The following is a 20,744-nucleotide window of genomic DNA, read 5'->3' on the forward strand; positions in this document are numbered from 1 at the left end:
GCAGCCGGAACAAGATATTTTGCAATACTCTCGCGCAACACTAAATCTTTATTCCAGTCGTTTTTGACTTCGCAGATTTCTTGCTTAAGTGAGACTAAAAAAACATGGCGACCACTTTCGCAGTTCGTACGAAAAAAGAGAGAAAAGGTGAATATTTCACACTTATCGTTTGTCTCGATTGTTTAATTGGAGCGTATTGGAAATGTTATATACCAACAATATCAAATAACCATTTTTCTATATTTTAATCTTTTGTGTTTCAGAGTAATTTTGTTTGAAACTTGATAGTTATTGTTGTTTCCATTTGTCGGATGCTGAAATGTGCAACCTGTTTTCGGACGTATGATGTCTGTTTTCTAACATTTTCAGCGAAATCCAAAGATCCAGAAAAGAGAGAGGGTATATTGGTGTATTGTTTATTGGTGCACCACTGTTTCCACCAAAATCAGGAATATTAACTACTTTTTTTACTGACAAGTCAAATTGGAAGTGGCGAAAGCAATCTCAAATTTCTTCACTTCCACCTAAACCAAACCGTTGTGTGAATTATACCAGGCATTTATGAAATTTCACAATCTTCTCGTATTTGTGTCCAATAGGTAGGCTTCATTGCACATTGTCATTGTGGAGGTACAGGTTGTTACAGCTCCTGATTTAGGCTACATAGCATACGACCCTTTAGAAGTTGGCCAAGAAGTTGCGACGGTACGATTTAAGACAATGGGGGACTGCTAAAATTTGAATTTTGCCAACTGGCAAAGTGAGGATGCAATCATTCCCGATTCCACATTTACCCCATTGTAACTTCCGGGCCAATTTCTTAAGTGTCGTATTGCATTCAAGTGCAAAAACATCAGTTAGTGCAGCAGGACAGTCAATGGCCATAGCCCCTTTTCCCAAAATGTGTGAATTATTTAGATTATTATATAATATGCGACATCAAACTAACATTGTTTTATTTAAACTGTACCATGACAATGTGCGAAGACACATATTGCACTTGCTGCATGCATTTTGGGCTTTTGATCTTGTTCTAATTCCAGCTTCCATGTCATTATCTTCAGCATTGATGTTCAGAAAGGACAAGTATCAACTTTTATTGTAATATAACATTCAAGGTATTATTTTCAGGATCGATGTGCAAGAAAAAAGCTTTAACCTCGGTATAACATAATGATTGCAAGAAAATAAAGAGTCCAGATTTCTGATAATATGTAATAGAGTAGATCGTTGGTAGCTGAGCAGGAGAGTAGCACTCCAAACGCCTCTTCATTTTCACACTTGGTTTGGCGAGATTAGCAAAATAGCTAAAGCAAATTGTTGTTTTATTTTCAGCTGAACCGGTTGCATTCAGTGAAGCTGCCCTGCGCCAAAATGCGGCAGTTTTGGACTACTGCCGGACGTCGATGTGCGCCTTGGCAGGAAGCACAGCAGGAATCATGGGACTGACTGGCCTCTATGGGTTCATCTTTTACTTTGTTACTGCCTTCATATTGTCAGTAAGTATAATGAAGATATCTACTGTACATTCTGTACGGTAGTTTCTCCATGTCATATCATAATTGAAAAGAATCTTGTGGGATATTGTTCAAGACTAATGTTTCAAGAACTTGTGACCTCTCACCTGCCAACGTTTTGTTTTGTCACTCTTGTTGACTGAGCTTTTGTTCTGTGTTTTTAGCTCACCTCTTAGCAGAGGTGAGCTTATCCCATACCGTGGCGTCCGTCGTCCGTCGTCCGTCGTCGTCGTCGTCGTCGTCGTCGTCCGTCGTCGTCCGTCGTCCGTTAGCAGGGCACGTTTCGTAACTGTTAGAGCTATTGAGTTGAAACTTGGGACACATGTACCCTTATGTAATGACACCTTGGACACTAAGTTTCGGTCCGATTCATTTCATGGTTTGGCCACCAGGGGGCCAAACGTTAAAAGTGAAAATATGTAATATCTCCCTTAATAGTAGTCGGGAAATTTTGAAAAAAATATGGTAGGTACTTCTAGCAAAGGTGCATCATATATCCTCCGGGTTTTTGATTTGACCTTCTTTTCAAGGTCACAGAGGTCAAATGGTGTAAATTGGCCGTTAGGATGTAACAATGGCACGTTTCTAAACTGCAATGACTATTGATACCAAATTTGTTACACATTTACCCCTTAGTCAGGTGATCTCAGGGACTGAAGTTTGGTCCAATATGATTCACCACTTGACCACCAGGGGGCAAAATCCAAAAACCTTAAAAATGTGATTATTCCTTAACTTCTTGCCCGATTGCCACCAATTTGATATCATGGGTACATCTAACCACCATACAGTATATGTCACACAGGTTTTTAATTTGACCTTCTTGTCAAGGTCACAGAGGTCAAATGGCGTAAATTCGCCGTCAGGCCGTAACTATGGCACGTTTCTTAACTGCAATGACTATTGATCACAAATTAAGTACACATGTACCCCTTGGTCAGGTGATCTCAGGTATCGAAGTTTGGTGCAATCTGATTTGCCGTTTGGCCTCCAGGGAGGAGGCCAAATCCTAAATTCTTCAAAATGCCATTATTCCTAGTAATGACTTGCCCGATTGGCACCAATTTTATATCATAGGTACATCTAATTCTAACAACCATTCAATGTGTCACCCGGGTCTTCTTTGATTTTACCTACTTTTCAAGGTCACAGAGGTCGAATGTACTGTAAATTGGCCATTTTGGGGAAATTGTAATTGCTTGGACCTACATCAAACCTAACACTACATGACACAATACCATGCTCTTTATCCATCTTTCCTCCACATGAGGTGAGCACAATGGCCCTGGCCATTTCATTTCTTACAGTTGATGTTACTTGCAAAAGCTGGTTCACAGTGGGCGAAATATTTCAAGTCCCGGATGGTACTGTTCACTGGTGGTGTATTTGGTGGACTATTTGTATCCTTTATGATTATGTAAAGACATGCAGACATTCTACCTATTGCCAGGTACATGTACATGTACATTTGTGACATGGTGTCAGTGTTTTATTTGCTGGACTAATCACTAGCATCTCATCATTCAATGTATTTTCCTTGACTCAAAATTTCAGACATATGTATTATTTTGGACGTATCCTTTCAGATAAGCCTCAAACTAGTATTTAGCTGGTAGTAAGTATTTTTCATTCTTGATGGTAGGTATCAACTGTAAGGGAGGAGGAGGTGATTCTTGCCGACACAGTATCATAAGACAAACAAGCTAAAGGCTTTGCTCACAAGAAGGTGGTTGATTTCAGGTCTGTGATCTACTCCCAATGAAATGGCTCAACATATACAATTCGCATCAGCTTTTGTGTTTGAATTTTTCTGGTACAGCCAAGTAGCTTATCTAGCGTGCCTAACATTCTGTAGTATCATCTTTTCAATATTCCTTGACCCTTTCCACAGCTTTCTCTATGGTATGGTGCACGTTTACTGATGTTTGCAGCCTTGTGTTCAAGCCTGGGTCAACACCAGGTCCTCGGATCCTTGTGTTCAAGCATAGGCCTCTACCCACAACAGGCCTCAGGTCAAGAAGTCAGTCAGAGCAGATATTGCCTCAAAAAGAACGCTTATGGATGTATTTATTTCTGTTTTGTAAACAAAATTTATTGTAATGTTGGTTCTTGTAATAAAACGGATTTGTATGAAAAAATGTTTGGCTTGTTTATTTCAACCAGTGTACATGTATAATGCATACTCTGAGCAAGACGTCACCCATCAGCTTGGTTGTGACTATGTCTTTGATGGATAGTGTAGATTGTGTCGCTGTCTCTATTCACCACTGAATGCCTGGTTGTGACTTTGGGAGAAGGTAATTTTATACCACTAGACAATTGATCTTATATTGAGAGCGGACCTTCTCCAAATAGGTCCTACCTGGGTTTGAGACGGTGTATGAAATTTTTCCAGTGGGGCATTTCCTACCTCTACATGTACACCAGTCCTTGGTTGGTCTCTGCTTATGTAGAACATCTTGTGATATCTGGTCAAATCAAGTCAATGATGAAGCATAATACAGTTTAAAGAGTCCTCTCAATAGTTGTGACTGTCTTCGGAGTGGTTGTGACAAACGGAGACGCTAGAGTGGTTGCCCCGACAATGAGGCGAAACACTCCAAAACGTTCCACCATTGTGTGGTGGTCTGTGTTTCTCTTCTTGCTCAAGCGATCAACAACGGAGACGTTACAACGCAGGTCAAGATCAAACCTGAAAGTAAAAACAAACAAAAACGAATATAACCCACAGTGGTATATATGAGAATAGGCCGAAGTACTGACCTAATGTCATATAACAGGACTTCGAATATGAAGTACACTTCGTAAATAAAGACATGAATAAACTATAAACGAATGACATAACAGAGTAGGCCGACGCTATTAAACATTCCTCTATCAACGCATAATTCTAGTCCCGATATTGCAGTGAACAACATAATGACGGCGAAAGTTCCAGCCGTGGGTATTGATCTCGGGACCACCTATTCCTGTGTGGGGGTCTTCCAGTCCGGCCAAGTCGTGATCATTGCCAACGAACAGGGCAACAGGACCACACCCAGCTATGTGGCCTTCAGTGGCCATGAGTGTCTTATCGGCGACGCCGCCAAGAACCATACTGCCAAGGACCCGTCAAACACAATCTTCGGTAAGTGGCCTTATCTTGTTACTAGGCTGGTTTGCAATCCGAAGAGCTACGAACAACCAAGTATGAAGAAGAGCATATATGTCAGTATCATATCGTCGGTGGGTACGGATTGCGAAACCTGACATTACATCCAGGTCGCCTCCCATCGGTAGTTAGACTAGTGACAAGAGAAATAGAGGGTATATCTCATCCAGTATGTTAGTCTTGCTAGACTAATCGGCAAGTGGTGTACTTTGGGGGACATTTGGCTAGTTCAGTTTACTCCTACTAGGCGGTGGAGAATATTTTGGAGGTGCATGCCCCGGCACATGCTCTTCAGCAGCGCCCAAATGAGCACTGGGCTTGTTCGATTACCAGATGATGGCGGTGGCGCTGAGTTGGCCGAACTGATTCGAGTCCCCGGGTTCGTGTCCTAGTCATCAGTACGGGTACCTGGAATGTCTCAACTTAAATGATGATAACTTTGTTTCTTCCTCAGATGCCAAACGCCTCATTGGTAGAAACTTCACTGACGACATTGTCCAGAACGACATGAAACGTTGGCCCTTTGATGTCGTGAACGATGGCGGCCGGCCCAAGGTAAAGGTGCTTTACAAGGGCGAAACGAAGACATTCTTCCCTGAGGAGATCTCCAGTATGGTCCTTACAAAGATGAAGGAAACAGCCGAAGCTTACCTCGGAATGGTATGTCATTATGTCCTCTTTGTCTGTTTTCTTTCTGATAGAACACGCACACTGCTTTAATGCGGTTCGACGCTTGGTTGTGACAATGTCCTAGTCGGCTCTCGGGACGCTCACAGAAAAGAACAAGTAGGCGTTTCTCCATCTCGCATGTGTTGTATCAAGAAAAGAACAACGATGTCGTCATTGTGCAATGCATGCATCCTTATTTAGCTGTTTCTTTCCTCTCAGGGTTTTCATTCCGTGTTCCTCTTCCCTTTTTCAGAAAGTCAAAGATGCGGTAGTGACCGTCCCTTTCTCTTTCAACGATTCTCAGAGACAGGCCACAAAGGATGCTGCTCTCACCGCCGGCATGAACGTCTTGAGAATCATTGATGAGGCCACTGCCGCTGCCATTGCCTATGGTTTAGGCAAAAAGGTAGGTCGAGGCACAGTCTGCGACAGAGTTTTAAATAAAACACCAAACAAAGATGTAACTGTTAATGATTTGTCGTCTGGAATGGCCTGAAATCGCATCACAGTGCAACTACCTGGCCGTCTGAGACAGAAACATGGATTCATATTAGCGGACAGCGCAATTTCTTTCCATTCAAACGTCAACTAAATAGTCACATGCTGTTATTTCAACAGCTTGTTTGCATATGTTGATGCCGCCCCAGTGGTTTGTTGGAGCAGAATCTTCAACGAATTTTTCATCAGAATTTTGAGAAAGTACGATTTAGGCGGAGTCATGACAGGCTGATCAGTAAGTCTTCTATAATTGACGACCAGCATTTCTACATTTCAGTCCAGTGTTGAGACGAACGTGTTAATATTCGACGTGGGAGGCGGGACCTTCGATGTGTCCATCCTGATCATTAAAGATGGCGTCTTCGAGGTTAAATCTAGCACCGGCGACACTCATTTGGGCGGGGAGGACTTCGACAACGTCATAATGGACTTTTTTGTAAGGGAATTCAAGAAAAAGCATAGAAGGGATCTCACAACTGACAAGAGAGCTCTGCGACGACTCCGTAATGCGTCTGAGCGGGCAAAGAGGACACTGTCATCCAGTCAAAAGACCTTCGTTGAGATTGATGCCCTGTTCGAGGGGATTGACTTCAATTCCGTCATGACGAGGGCAAGGCAAGTCCGGGGCCCGGTTGTTCAAAACGATTCGAGCCAATAACGCTGGCGCCCGGCGCTGGCGTTAACTTACTTGTACTTGGCGTTAACATGAACGCTGTGTTGTCTTGTTTGGTACAACCAGGCTCACGGTCACTAATAGCGTAGGTTTAACTTGGTGCCATCGTGGATCTAGTGCTATAGATCCGTAGTGCTATAGATCCGTAGTGCTATAGATCCGTAGTGCTAGATCCGTAGTGCTATAGATCCGTAGTGCTATAGATCCGTAGTGCTATAGATCCGTAGTGCTATAGATCCGTAGTGCTATAGATCCGTAGTGCTATAGATCCGTAGTGCTATAGATCCGTAGTGCTATAGATCCGTAGTGCTATAGATCCGTAGTGCTATAGATCCGTAGTGCTATAGATCCGTAGTGCTATAGATCCGTAGTGCTATAGATCCGTAGTGCTATAGATCCGTAGTGCTATAGATCCGTAGTGCTATAGATCCGTAGTGCTATAGATCCGTAGTGCTATAGATCCGTAGTGCTATAGATCCGTAGTGCTATAGATCCGTAGTGCTATAGATCCGTAGTGCTATAGATCCGTAGTGCTATAGATCCGTAGTGCTATAGATCCGTAGTGCTATAGATCCGTAGTGCTATAGATCCGTAGTGCTATAGATCCGTAGTGCTATAGATCCGTAGTGCTATAGATCCGTAGTGCTATAGATCCGTAGTGCTATAGATCCGTAGTGCTATAGATCCGTAGTGCTATAGATCCGTAGTGCTATAGATCCGTAGTGCTATCTTGATAGATCGGGTGGCCCAATGAAAACTACTTTAATTTTTTCATGATTTCTTTAGATTCGAAGACCTGAATATGGAATTCTTCCGTGTCATGTTAAAGCAGGTAGAGAACGCTCTTCTTGACGCCAAGATGGAGAGGGCGGATATTGATGAAATCGTACTGGTTGGCGGCTCCACAAGGATACCCAAGATCCAGGAACTCCTCAAGGACTTCTTTAATGAGAAGGAACTAAAGATGCCGATTAACCCCGATGAAGCAGTGGCGTATGGGGCAGGTAGGTTGACCCCTAAGGACTAGAATTAGATTGAGAAACGTCCAAGTGAGGCTGCACTGAAGACATGATATGATACAAATGTAGCATCATTCGAAAGTGCTCGTAGAGAGCTTTCTAAAGAATGGTCATGTTAAAAGGTTACGTTGAGCAAAGTTTCCAAAGTTCCCAAAGGATGGTCATGTAGAAGATCCGTTTTTTAGCAAGAACATGCCTTTTCAAATTGTTTTGAGATACTTACAGGGAATGAAGCTTAGCCCGTACCACTGTTTTGAAAGACAGACTGAACGTTGATATTCCTAAAGGGCTACATTGGTAGTTTTTTTACTGACTATAGGTAAATTTCTCTATCAACAGCCATCCAAGCCGCCATCCTTACCAGAGACCAGTGACCAAGCCGTTCAAGTCTTCTAGCTGTTGGAGTGGAGTCGTCTACTCCCCCAAGGCTCTATATAGGAGTATGGACGTTTGGCCAATTGTTCTAAATGTGAAGGGTAGCTAAGCCATTTGTGGCAGTTTAATCAGCTTATATAATACATTTCGCAGGAACGGACCTGCAATTTTGTGTTCGACCTCACGATCGTTGGAACAAGACCTACGTGTAGGAATTCTTCATGTTTTTAATACACTGATTATGCTATCTATCTCACTTTTTCTAATGTAATGTGTCCCGTATGGTTACACAAGGCTAATATCACGTACTGTCTGCATGTGTAAGGTTTTATCTGCCTTGTGTGATCAAAGAAGCGAACTTAAAATCTAACTGGATATAGTCACCAGATGTAGTAGAACGCAAAATACGCCTGCTCTAACAGGGCATGGCTTAAACAGAGTGTTTACTTTGGTTGTTGATGTTTAATGATAAACTACAGCGACATATTTTACAAGTGAGGCCCATGGGTTCCTATTTACAAATAAATGACATAGAAGTACTCCTGACGATTAGTATATAATTTACATCTCAGTGCGTTTAGAATGCTAGAAATGATTTACCATAAACACTTATCCATGTATAGTATTATTATGAACGAAGTATCCAGTACACTCACACAATACCAGTATAACTGTTAATGATACATTAAGATTTAGATAAAAACAATGAATGACATATCGTGAGGGCAGAATACCTTCAGCGAACTTAGCATGGCATATCTTAATGTTCACAACCACAGGAGCGTTCGTTCAACATTGCATGTCCACAACGAGGGGAGGGCACGCCCAGCTATATCCTTATCCGTCAACAACGAGGGAGAGGACGTCCAGCATGATGGCACATGCCAAACGTCTGTCTGGGACTAAGCGCGAACATTGCAAGACTACAATTACGGCAGCGCTCGCCCTGGTGCTCACCGAATATTAAAACGTGTCCCGATTGAATTTGAGGCACGTACATCAGTGTACGTTCAACATCTACACTCCACAGCCATAAGGCGAGTGAACCCCTGACATGGGTGTGCGAGGGACTAAGGAAAATGGACCTGCCTGACGACGCCTTTTTAATTGAAATAATAACAGATCTGTCGCCACAGAGACTTTCAGACAACAGACGGACAAGTTATTAGGCACACGACCAATACGATGAGGAGATTGAGAAAATATGACGATTTGAAAGTCGGAGAAGAAGAACTAGGTATACAGTAACCTTTATAATTAGGTATAGGCGCATCCGATAATTTTAAACCCCTTTTGAAAGGTACGGAAAACTTGGGGTCCATCTTGGTGTACAATGTATCGATGGTCCCTTGAATATTTGACGAATTGAATATAATTTTCTGAGAGGGAGATTTCATATCCGACGATTGGAGGTACCAAAGGTCTCCTGTCCACGTGAGGTTAAACTCATCCGGGGCAATGGGAACGAGGTCCGCTTCCCCCAGCATCCCGAGTTTCATCTGAAGTATCCCCGAAGTATCATTTTTAGAAATAGTTATGTTCCCAAATGCAAGATGGCCATAAACCCCCACAAACTCGCCGAGAGGTCGACTGGAGTCATTTTTATATACAAGATTCTCTGTTTTTTCCTGATTACCATTTTTCTTTGGTTGATCTCCATCATATGGGTCACCATCTATATCCGGGTATTTACATCCAGCGGTTTGGTTCAGCCATCTTGGTAACCCCAGTAACACGTCACTGACGAAATACATGATGGCCTCTAGTCCTTTAGCTGATTGTGAGGTTGGTCCGTTATAATTTGCATAGACGCCTATGTTGAATTCAGGATACATCCATATATGAGACGCATATGTTGATATTCCGCCTGAGTGCCAAACCTTTTTGTACCCTGAAAATAAAGATCAGAAAATGAGAAAGAAAGCAAACTGCATAGCCAAGTGGTGTTCCCCTGCATGATTTGTCAAAGGCTTTTTCAAACAGACTTTGGTGGTGCTCTGAAGAACTACAACCTTTATCATGCACCCGGGCTTGCGTGGAAGAGACAATCGCGCGAAATGACCCCAAGGAAAGAGGTTGGAATATCTTGATTTCTAGTATATCAATGACATCGTGTGCCTACCTCTGTAAATTGCTGACAACCATGCCATGTCGTAAGATAAGCTGACATCGGAGACAGGGAAGTTGGGAAGTGTCTTATCACGGTGTATGGCGGGCTCGGGCATCTGTCCCGTGTACGTCTCCCCCAATAGCCTCATATCAGCAAGGGTCTGGTTGTGGATGCTCTTGCCCTCCATCAGGTGGAACCGCAGCCATTTCGCCATGTCTTCACAGGTCGCAGCGATTGATCCGGCTGGACCCAGCGGATGGACAACTCTAAAACAAAAGCAAAGATAAGTACTGAATAGTGCACCCTCCTTCTTCGTGTTTAGTCCTTCCGGTAATCGGAAAATTCATTACCAAGCACCTTTTCTCACAGCCTCTCCTTCATTAAGACTCTGTCCAGGCCAAATGATGGGATCTAGGAGTAGATTGCAAGAACTTTAAGGGTGAGATTCCCATCGGCGTGTGGAAACGTCCTTGAGTCAATCCCATCCCCAACGCCAAAATCCCATGAGCTAAAATTAGCCAATGGGCAGACAGCTCTATAACTCACCGGGTTGTTTTGGTGCTGACTCGTCTGAGGGTTCCATTCACTGTGACATACGGCATGGCAAACCTCGTCAATTCCTCTCCTTGGTCCACGAAGAAAGCAGTGTCCATCCCTAGTGGCTTGAAGATCCTCTCGCGGACAAGATCCTCCCATGTTTTGCCATTACCATCGAGTTTCTCCGCTACGTACCCCGCTAAGCCGTACATGTAGTTATTGTACTGGAATTTGGTACGGAATTCGTACTTCGGCTCCATGAATCTGAGACGCCTGTAATAGTGAATTAAAGATCGGGACAAACCAAAAACTGCACTATGCACTCTTCTTTTGATAATCGAATGTCTATTCGCCAATTTTAGAAAGCAAATGGACAAATTGCTGTTTTAGGCATTTTCTGGGCTAAAATTCGAACTCATTGGATTCTTGGGGAGGGTCTCTCGGAAAAAAGAAAGGGGCCTCATGCCCCTCACTCCAAAAAATCCGCCACTGCTTCGTAAATTTCAAGCTATTTCACTTCGTGCCTTTCCTAACCTACCAGTGGCCTATGTATACCAAGCCCTGGGCCTAATACCAGAAGCACACCCATCAAAGCAACGGGCTAAGTCGATTTCAACGATCGCGATGGAAGTAGAACAAATTGGTGTTCGGATGAAACGCGTTTGATCTCACCATGATAATTAGACTCTCTATTCATCTCACACAATGGCTGGCCTTCGCTGAATTGGGCAATTTAAAGTTGAAATTGGGAAACCACGGAGAAGATGCTTTTGATCGAAGTATACATTAAAACTCACTTTGCAGCTGATTACACTCACATGACAGGTAACAGCGACCGGGCAGAGTGCCGTACTTGGCATGCTTTGTTTCCAAGAAGAATTGGTGTGCGCTTTGTTGATACGAAAGTTTTATCGTATCATAATGACGTCATTGGACACTGTTTAAGGACTTGATACTAAACTGTCGATATGCAAAGCGTTATCACCCATTCTGATGCAGATTGAACTTACTTCCACTAAGCCATGGCCAAGTTTTGGTCCACTTACCCAATAATGTCTTCCCTGGTGACGTCTTGAGGGAAGCCCGTCAGGAGTGGTGTGAAGTAGGCTGGTACCCCCAGCTTGTGCGCCAGAAGGTCACGGATGTTGGCCTCCCCCGTCCGAAGATCGTCGCTAAGGTGAAAACTGCCCCCGAGAATGTCTCTTATTCGCGTGTCCCACCCCATTCTATAAAATGAAAAGAAGATTGAAAATGATGACAATGACGAGGACGACGACAACAACGACGACGATCATGACGCTGTGACGATGACGATGATGGTGGTGGTGGTGGCGATGACAGTAACGATGATGGTGATGACGCTGCGGTTGCGGCTTCGGCGACCATTTTCAGGTCATCCCCATGTCCTTAGTTGCCCACGAGAAGTTGCCCCCAAGATATAAATAAGTCGTCTCCCGATGTAATAAATCGATGTACTGTCGTGATATCCGTTGAACCGATATCTTATCCCAGCCACCATTGACTGCGTCAACGAACCAGACGACATTTGATTAAAGCGTAATCTTGACAATAATTTCACTTCCGGTATTATGACAGATAATTTTCGCGAAACCCGATGTTGCTGATGGGGTTTTAGAAAAACTTTCATTTGAAATAGTAGAGCCTTTAATATATCTCATCAGTTAGCAGCTTGTCTGGAAGTAAATGTCAATAACCTTGGACAGTTTTCATTCAACCACCAAGCTGCCAAAGGCTACTCTTGCTTTCTCTCAAAGGTCATTCCATTCATTTGCAAAACGTCACTGTCTATCGAAGTCATTTGAAGGAGATTGCAAAGTAACTGTGAAGGTCAACTTCTAACGAAGTATTTTGCCACATTTCTGCTCAATGATGAGTACAGAAGTGTCCAACTTGACGAATGCGACAGACGCTCTAATTCCGCTTATATGATAGATTCGTGGCGAATGTGATTCGTTGAAACAGAGGAGTGCATGCACCAAGTTACAGATACATGTAATTGGTGAACACGTCTTGCTTTTCATTTTCTAGACAATTATTTCATTAATAACACCCCGGAAATTTAAAAATAATTATATTTACCAACAAATCGTTCTCTAGTGTATTCTTAACCGAGAAACAGTCAGAATCTTAGGCGTATCTTTTAGCCTAAGGCAGACCTCGTATAGTGTTTTCCAACATTTCTGCACCACACCCTTCGAGCATGCCATATCATCTCATCAATTTATACTTTTTTAGATCGGTGGTGGGTGGTGAACTCTCGGTCATACCATGGATTCTTGCGGGCAATGCAGTATCCATCAAAGGAGTTCTCACTTTGATTATTCTTTCAAATGTATTATTTATAAAAACAGCCCGGGGAGTTATGCGTAGGCCTAGCTAGACGTTTTCATAATCAATGAAACACGAGGTGGAAATAGTCATGAAATGACGTTGTCGCGAACTAAGTAACATTTAAGGTGAATCGAATCTCAACCTCTTCTGGAGTACCACATGCGCTTTTTCCCTTACTCCAATCAGTGTCATTCGCACAGAGATTTTCTCTGACATCGCCAACATCGAGTTACATTCATAATTAAGGATGGCATGGGAAAATATTAGAGTCGTTTAAACCCACAAAGAGTTTAGAGTTGAAACCTGAGATGTCAGATGATAGTTAGCTTGTGATCTTTGTCATCAGGCAGGCGGGTGCTACCAAGCTTGCTTTGTTTGATAGTATTGGACGTTCCACTTCCCCATAATGGCAATTTCTCGTAAAGGTTGTTTGTATCAAGAAATTGCATTATTTTCCATGATAACATAATCTGTCGGCTGCTAACAGTGGACAATGGGAACGTCGCAGGTGGTGTCTAATCACTGATGGCTATACACAGAAATGGACTCCATCCCCTCACCATGCAATCATTGCATCCTTTAATTAATAATTATATATCGTCGCAGACCAGTAGCATCTTTTCGGCTGGTTGAATGCCCTTAGAGACAGTTCGATGCATTCTGCAAAAGTTATGTTATGGATGTGTTTAACGCAGCAGCATGAGCTGTCGATGTGACACTTTGGTGTCAACGCTCCCGCAGAATCACCAGCCGCGCCTATATCGCCTCCGAGGTGGTGGGTTCGACTCACGTTTGGAGCAAGTCGTCATTAGATTGACCTTAGAGTACTTGTTACTCAAGGATTGAGAGGAGATAACTCTGTCTGAAAGACGGGTAGGTTTCATCCGTCTCCTTCAAACGGTCTTGAATCAGTCTCCATGTAATCACAAAATGACAATTTCAATTTTTACTACTTGACTTATCCGTCCGCACCACCTGGCCCATGATAGGTCGTCCACAGTCTTCCATCGCCACCCGCACGATATGATTCCTCTTGCACGGACGCTACCTTGCCTGAAATAGGCCAATACGTTTGTACAAGGACGCTGCAAGGACGTCTCCTCATTAATGGATCACCTCCAAGTGCCGCAAGGTCTACATGGCCGTCCTCTTACTTAGGGTTCCACAGGTTACTTAGAGAGCCGACCTTGTAATGCTGTTAGGTGGTCTCCTCAGTGTGTGGCCGAGCCATACCCAATTTCTCTTCAAGCAAAACTTGAATCGGAATCCTGTCTTGCCCAGTCCTGCTATCCTTAGCATCAATATAACAAAGGAAGACATATGCTACAATCAGAATGGCATTGTCCGATAGTCTCAGATGGAAAATAGTATCTCATATTTGTGCCAATAACAACTGGTACGTTTGTTGTTCCTTTCAGCATTATCGGCCATCGCCGCTGGTTGCTAATGAGTTGAGTGGTTTGGTATCTGGCTACAATCAATGATAGACCAATATCTGTCTATCTTCATCCGGAGCAACGTTCATTTGCAAAGAGAGAAACATGTATCATCAATATTCTGGGCTGAGACTTGATCTGAATGCATAAACGCTTTATGCATTATGGTTAAGGACACCAGCAAACACCTCTTTCGGTGAGATACTGGTGTATGCTTTCAATCATCCAGGCGTTTATACAACGCCAACAGTCTTCTCATGGGAAGATGCGTGATTGAACGTGAACAACTTCAGTCCTGAAGAAACCATAGTGGACAATGCTGAGACTCTACACAACCTCCAGTAATGCGAGTCCAACGAACAGTGCTATTCTTTCGGTGAGAGGGACTGATTTGGAACACGTCCGAGGCGGTAGCGTGATGATATCAAGCCACGGCATCGTCGACAGTCACTGCGTGATTATCATAGTTACTTCGGCCGGGCACCAAAAGCGGTGCACTCGTAATGGCGTGCTGCATGTAATCGAAGTTGCTAATGATTGAATGACCACAACAACATGTCACTGTGTCCAGATAGGAGTTGTGGAGTTATGCTAGGTGTCCTAGTTGGACTTTCATTTATTGATAAAAAATCTTCCATTGACCATTTAGATACCAAGGCGTGGCTTTTACAAGAGCAAGTCCGTATTTACCGAAGACACCAACGCAGTTTCCCTTTGGGTACCTGGGGATAGAAGCCTTCATATTGTGACAAACAATTTACTGATATCGAAAAACTGTAGAGAGAACAAAAGGAAAAAGCTGCTCTTCCGATACTACGAGACTAAGAGAAAGATGAATAATTGACACTATTTGTAGTATTGGAAAACAAACAGACAATCATCACAGAAGAGCATGAAAATCAATGAAAATGGGGCCGCGGTTCAATGCACCAGGCCAGCGATCTTTGTCGCCGTTATCTTAGATGTAAGGAGAAGGCTAGCCTCTAGCAGTGTTCCCTGTCAACAGCTTGAGACGCCATGAAAGGGTTACCTTTTCCGGTTTTCTCTTCCTTAGGTGGGAGTCTGTATACGGGAAAGACTGCAGGCGTTAGGATACTAAAAGCAGTTAGAATCCGATGATCACGAGACCCGGATGCATAGGGATGACTCCGAGATAAACAACACGCGGAATTAAAAACTGCACTTTGTTTCGTTGTAGAATAGACTTTGTGGTGTCTTTTACTGCAAGATCCTTGGGAGAAAACAACACCAGTAATGGAATGCAAACCATTCGTTCTATTCTTGTTACGGGCGGTGTCAGCAGCCTGGGGCTAGTGCAGGTGTTTAAAGCAGAAACTAATGGTCATATGAATCGATATCATGCAGTTATGGTTAGAAATCCATCGAGGGACGAGATCCTGTCTATGTATAATTCATTGTAGGACCACTTATCATAAAGCAATTGGTCTCGATCCCTTGCGGTCATTTAGATGTTGTTAGCCTATCAGTAGATAAACCCAAAGATAGAGTGAGCAAAATATGGTTTAACTTACAAACGGAGGTTATAGGGCCGTATGCAGTTGTTAATTATGCTAGGGGGCCGCGAGGTAAGTTGATGTGAAAATGCTCTGAATATCAAAGACCCTAGGACCAAAATACGCCGTGGATTGTCGCGTAATTGGTTAAACGACTATGACCCTTGGGTATTGTAATCACGGGCAGGCACGTTTCGAAGAGGTACCTTAACGTTTGCACGTGCTGTAACATCCCATCCGGCACGAGACCTGCTTATTGAATAACATCCTTAAGTTGATGGTTTCAACGCTGCAAGAGATACTGAATACTGCTTTGCTTGAGAACGCTGTACATTACATACTCTTTGCTCTTGTGTACGCCAAACACTTATAGTCTCTCTGGTGCAGAGATAATTATATACCTCTTTCTGGTACTTTCACCCTGACCTTCCTTTCCTGCACCATGCCAACATGAACACCGCCAGTTTTAGATTCGAGCTGTCACTAATGGCGACAGTTCCTAGTTTTGACTGTAAAAAGACATATGCTTCCGATGTACAAGACTAAAATGCTGTGAGACTTATTTTGAGGCGAACCGAATTCAGACTCGGCAGCGCCTTTGAAGAGCAGTTTCCAATAGTCCTATATCTCTGTCGGCGGATTACATTTTTATTGGTTTTTTGAGGTAATCACGAAGTGCCACTCCTACGCTATTCTAGGCACCATTGACAACATCCAAACAAAAATATGTACTGAAATACAACTTGTCCGTTGTTAGTACCAACCCTGTCGTTTTTCGTTGTCATGTAATACACCAGTTGGCTATAACACCGATAAATTCATTCAAGAATCCACGATTTAAAAACGGAGACCGACACTATATATGAACAGCGAAAGTAGTTGGTAAGAATGAGATTGTGCTCTTGCAATGCTAAGAATATATATCAAATAGAAACTACTGAATGGGCAGCGGAGAGTCAACAAGGACGGACGGTCATTCTGTAAAATCGAAACTCTTCTTTTTTTACAAGTATCTCATTCATGAAGATTACCTTAAAGCAGAATTCAGCTCGCATGAACGCTGAAAGCGAATGTGAAGAGATTTGAGGGCGGACTCTTAATGATATTAGAGACTAAGATCTTACTAATCATGGTCAAAGGTATGCCTAATTAGCGGCCAAAGGTACACTTATATAAATAAATGATTGCTAATGAGTAAATGGTTGCATCAGTCGGCGCATGAACCTTTATTGATTTTGAAGACCAATCGTGTTATTAAGACACCTGTGGCATCAAACATGATTGGAAAAGCCGAATAGTGATTGGAGTTATCCGTAAGGTTGCATTAGTATGTTTAGGGAAAGGCATTTTAGATGATGGAATTTAGTAACATTTTTCTTTTTATTGGCAATGGAATGTGTAAAACAGTATATTTGTTGATGTTGGTAGATATCTAAAATCGCAGCTAAGTCAAGCTACATCACGATGAAGTCATTTCGCAATCTGATAAGTGGAGTAATAGGCTTTTGTCGTCAACACCAGCTAAGAAGCGTCTGAGCAGTTAACTTATACATTTCATACGACACGTTCGGCAAAAATAAACTCATCATCAGTCGCGCCAGAGGCTACGTTGTGCATATTTACGGAGCTTTGCTTTAATTTTGAGTCCAACATCGTTTAAATGCGAATACATGGAATTTCAGTATCACACAAAGGTCACAATGACATGTGATATCTCAATGTGGTAGGAAGCCTGCAGAACTCATGTAACCTTTTCTGCTACCTTCTAGACTAGGAGATGGTGAATGAGTGATATAGTCGACTCTTAGGCCAAACCTGGTAGTCAAACACAGACAACGCTATCTTCAAACAACATAATGGCATTATCAATCCCACTAGCAATGAGAATTTGGGCCACTTTAAGCAGATAGATAATGAAATGGTATCGGTTAAGGCGACATTATTGGGACGAACATTATAAATGCCATCGATTAAGGGAGAAATATGGTCGAACGCAGACCCAGGATGACATCGGAACAGAAAAAGCATGAGAAGCAGAATAGGAGGAGGACGACGAGAAGTTTAAAAACTTTCTGTCAAATCAATGACTTACCCCTCACGCTCGCCAAGTAACATAGCAAGCAGTGTAGCAGTGAAGGCCTTGGTGAGAGACCCAATACAGAACCGTGTCGAATCCGTGGCCCTTTCGCCCTTCTCGACATCGGCATACCCGTAAGCTCTGGCATGTAGTATCTTATCCTTCTTCACGATAGCTAGCGACAGGCCTGGGATATTCCTGCACTTGATCATCCCATTGATGAAGCTGTCTATCTCTCCAATCTCACTTGAAGTAAGGCTCGAGACTAGACCAGGCCCAAAACTACCTATTGCTACGACACATAGCAGTTTGAAAGTTAAGTGTTCCATCTTGCACGGCCAACCCCCTCGGACGGATTAAATCCCTGAAGTTATACGGCGGTACCACCGCAAGACACCATGCTCGAGACACCTGCGGATGTATCCTAACAGTCGCACTTGAATTAATACTTTATGCGATGATCCATCCAGGTAATCCCAGTGTCAATCCACTCCTCTGTGCCTTCCTATCTTGAGGGCGGTCTCCGCGCGCTGATCACACCAGCCGTACTGCACACGATCAATCGCTGCAAGTTGTTGCTCGGTTCCCGCGCTCTCTGAGAAACGAGAGATCGTTGGCAAAAACTCCGCCACGTAACACGATCTTAGATCTGAGCAGGTACTGTCTCATCGTTCTTTGACTTTGACATCTTGCAGCTAAACCAGATTGTCGACCGGACAACTCAATTTTTCGATCTGTTCTATTTCGATATCTTAACGCTCTCCTTGCCAACTCAACAAGCATTTTGAAGATAAGTCATTGTATGTTGACATAATCATGTCGATTTACAGTTAAGTAATTGTATTTGTTTCGGACAGTTGTTTAGCTATTTCGCCGAGCTGGCATTTTTTTCGATCGGCACCTCATTCAGAAAGATGCTTTGGAACTGTCTCTGGACTAGGAATACTGGACAGCGAAGGAGCGCCACAAGGGCCTATTTTCACCACTTCACAGATAGAGCCCTTAACCCTCCTCATTCAGCAATGACACACAGTGACATGACCAACACCCTACAAGTACAGTTAGGAACCCTTGCATACGGTATTTTAAACTCCTTTAAGACGGGGAGTTGCAGTCAAAGTGGTTAATATCAGTAGATCTATAACATGTATGTTCTTTGATTCAACATCGTGGCAACTACCCAAGCCGACTAGAAAATCAAATCTTTTTTTCTTTGGATATTTGACCTCAGGGGTGAGAGTCGCTCATTAAATGAGCCTGGCATATCGAAATGGCGACACTATGAAATCAAAATATGAAATGCAATCAAAAATAATGACACGCTGACAGTATGCAGTGTGTCCCAGAGAGATTTCCCATTCAGTTTGCTGAGAGTTTATTGCTATTTCGCCACACAGACATGCCATTTTGCCAAATGGTCGTGTTATCAATTAAACTATGTGGATAACCACACTGACTCAAGCATTTCCTGGAAGCTATTGAGAATCCATTCTTTCTTCGACTGGCTAGTCCGAAGCAAATATCTTAATGGATATGAGAAGAGAGGCGTCACACTTTCCACTTCAGTAAGCTTCATTTAGCAACCAAAAAGACCAGCCTGGTATCACGAAGGTATGCCCTTGAGGACTCAAATTCATGAATGGACTCAAGTGCTCTTCTATACCTGAAGCTACGCTATGGGCCCATCATTCCATCCATTCTGGAACACTCTGTATAGAACTTCTGCCTTGGAATCAGTGTCTGGTACCGAGCTTCCAGTAATAGCCATCAATTTTCTCGCTTTAATAAAATCGCTCTGCAGTGTTAATTGACGAATTCCTGAGATAACTTGTCTTCATACAACGCAGGGTTGTCATGCTAAGCAGATTTCGCAACCCCTACGCACGACGAAGTAGGAACCATGCAGGTCTGTTATGTGTGTCGTCTCATTAAGTCCTGTACGTGCTACCTCACGTACATGGCACTTGTATATCATCTTCTTTTTAAATCCTGTGGGAGAAATCAATTTCTTTTTAAAAAGTCGTTGTTATAAGACCGTTCGATCAATTCCCCGTACTTAGCCGCTCTTTGTAACGGACCCTTGCGAATTTCTAAGGTAGGCTACACTATGTCAGAAATGCCATCACCAAGCGATGGGAAAGATAAACGTGATGTTACTTCCTCGTTCTGTGTATACTATCTGAGTAGTGCTAGATAAACGTCGTCTGTTGGTCATCAGGATTTGTTGAAGTGGTAAGAGAATATCAACTATGAGCTGAAACACTTTAAAAAATCAAGTGCCCTTATCCAGACGAAACATAGCTGTAGCAAACACTGCTAGTTCTTTAGCTGTGTTCACGGTTTCTAGTTTATTCATGACGAATAATGGCATTGGTATACCTAGACACAGGAGCCCAGACTCCCCCTTGGGTCTATCAGCAAAAAAGATCTTCAGTCAACTAAGTATGACTTTTCGTCACCTTTCATAAGTCAAATTGTTGAAAAAACCATGGATTTCTGCTAAATATCCATTCAATAAATCAACACGCACGAGCTTGTTAAAAATACTGAATACTCTTACAATCCTGACATTGATCGGCGAGTGAAGATTGATCTGATATCGACCGAGCGTGGGAGATATCTATCCGCGTAATATGTGGGGGCGTGGATATGAAATCAAAGGAGTCCCAAGGTCTATTTTCAGTGTCCGTTTTCATTTTACACTACAAATTCCTTTCTATGCTTCGTGCAATTTGATATTAAAAGTACCAGAAGAAGAGATCAACATGATCTGACAGATTAGAAATAGAACAAAGATAGCTACTTTTACGATCAAT

General features: G+C 42.8%; 3 protein-coding genes across 3 annotated transcripts; 2 read left to right on the top strand and 1 right to left on the bottom strand.

Moving 5' to 3' along the window:
• The first annotated feature begins 48 nt into the window (after positions 1 to 48).
• On the top strand, positions 49 to 3,643 carry LOC135493302 (ER membrane protein complex subunit 6-like). Its single transcript, XM_064780534.1, has 5 exons — positions 49 to 147; positions 1,336 to 1,499; positions 2,825 to 2,917; positions 3,072 to 3,091; positions 3,409 to 3,643. The coding sequence occupies exons 1-5, from the start codon at positions 105 to 107 to the stop codon at positions 3,437 to 3,439; spliced, it is 351 nt and encodes a 116-aa protein (XP_064636604.1). The 5' UTR covers positions 49 to 104; the 3' UTR covers positions 3,440 to 3,643.
• A 793-nt stretch (positions 3,644 to 4,436) lies between these two features.
• LOC135493295 (heat shock 70 kDa protein cognate 4-like) lies at positions 4,437 to 7,901 on the top strand. Its single transcript, XM_064780524.1, has 6 exons — positions 4,437 to 4,644; positions 5,123 to 5,328; positions 5,591 to 5,743; positions 6,113 to 6,450; positions 7,295 to 7,512; positions 7,867 to 7,901. Exons 1-6 carry the CDS (start codon positions 4,437 to 4,439, stop codon positions 7,899 to 7,901), a joined length of 1,158 nt encoding a protein of 385 aa, XP_064636594.1.
• Positions 7,902 to 8,090: 189 nt separating this feature from the next.
• LOC135493288 (uncharacterized) lies at positions 8,091 to 18,465 on the bottom strand. Its single transcript, XM_064780506.1, has 5 exons — positions 17,944 to 18,465; positions 11,596 to 11,775; positions 10,559 to 10,822; positions 10,025 to 10,278; positions 8,091 to 9,793 (listed from the first exon to the last, which is right to left on the bottom strand). The coding sequence occupies exons 1-5, from the start codon at positions 18,255 to 18,257 to the stop codon at positions 9,045 to 9,047; spliced, it is 1,761 nt and encodes a 586-aa protein (XP_064636576.1). The 5' UTR covers positions 18,258 to 18,465; the 3' UTR covers positions 8,091 to 9,044.
• Between the last annotated feature and the right edge of the window lie 2,279 nt (positions 18,466 to 20,744).

Source organism: Lineus longissimus, chromosome 9, assembly GCF_910592395.1.
Source record: "Lineus longissimus chromosome 9, tnLinLong1.2, whole genome shotgun sequence".
Taxonomy (NCBI): domain Eukaryota; kingdom Metazoa; phylum Nemertea; class Pilidiophora; order Heteronemertea; family Lineidae; genus Lineus; species Lineus longissimus.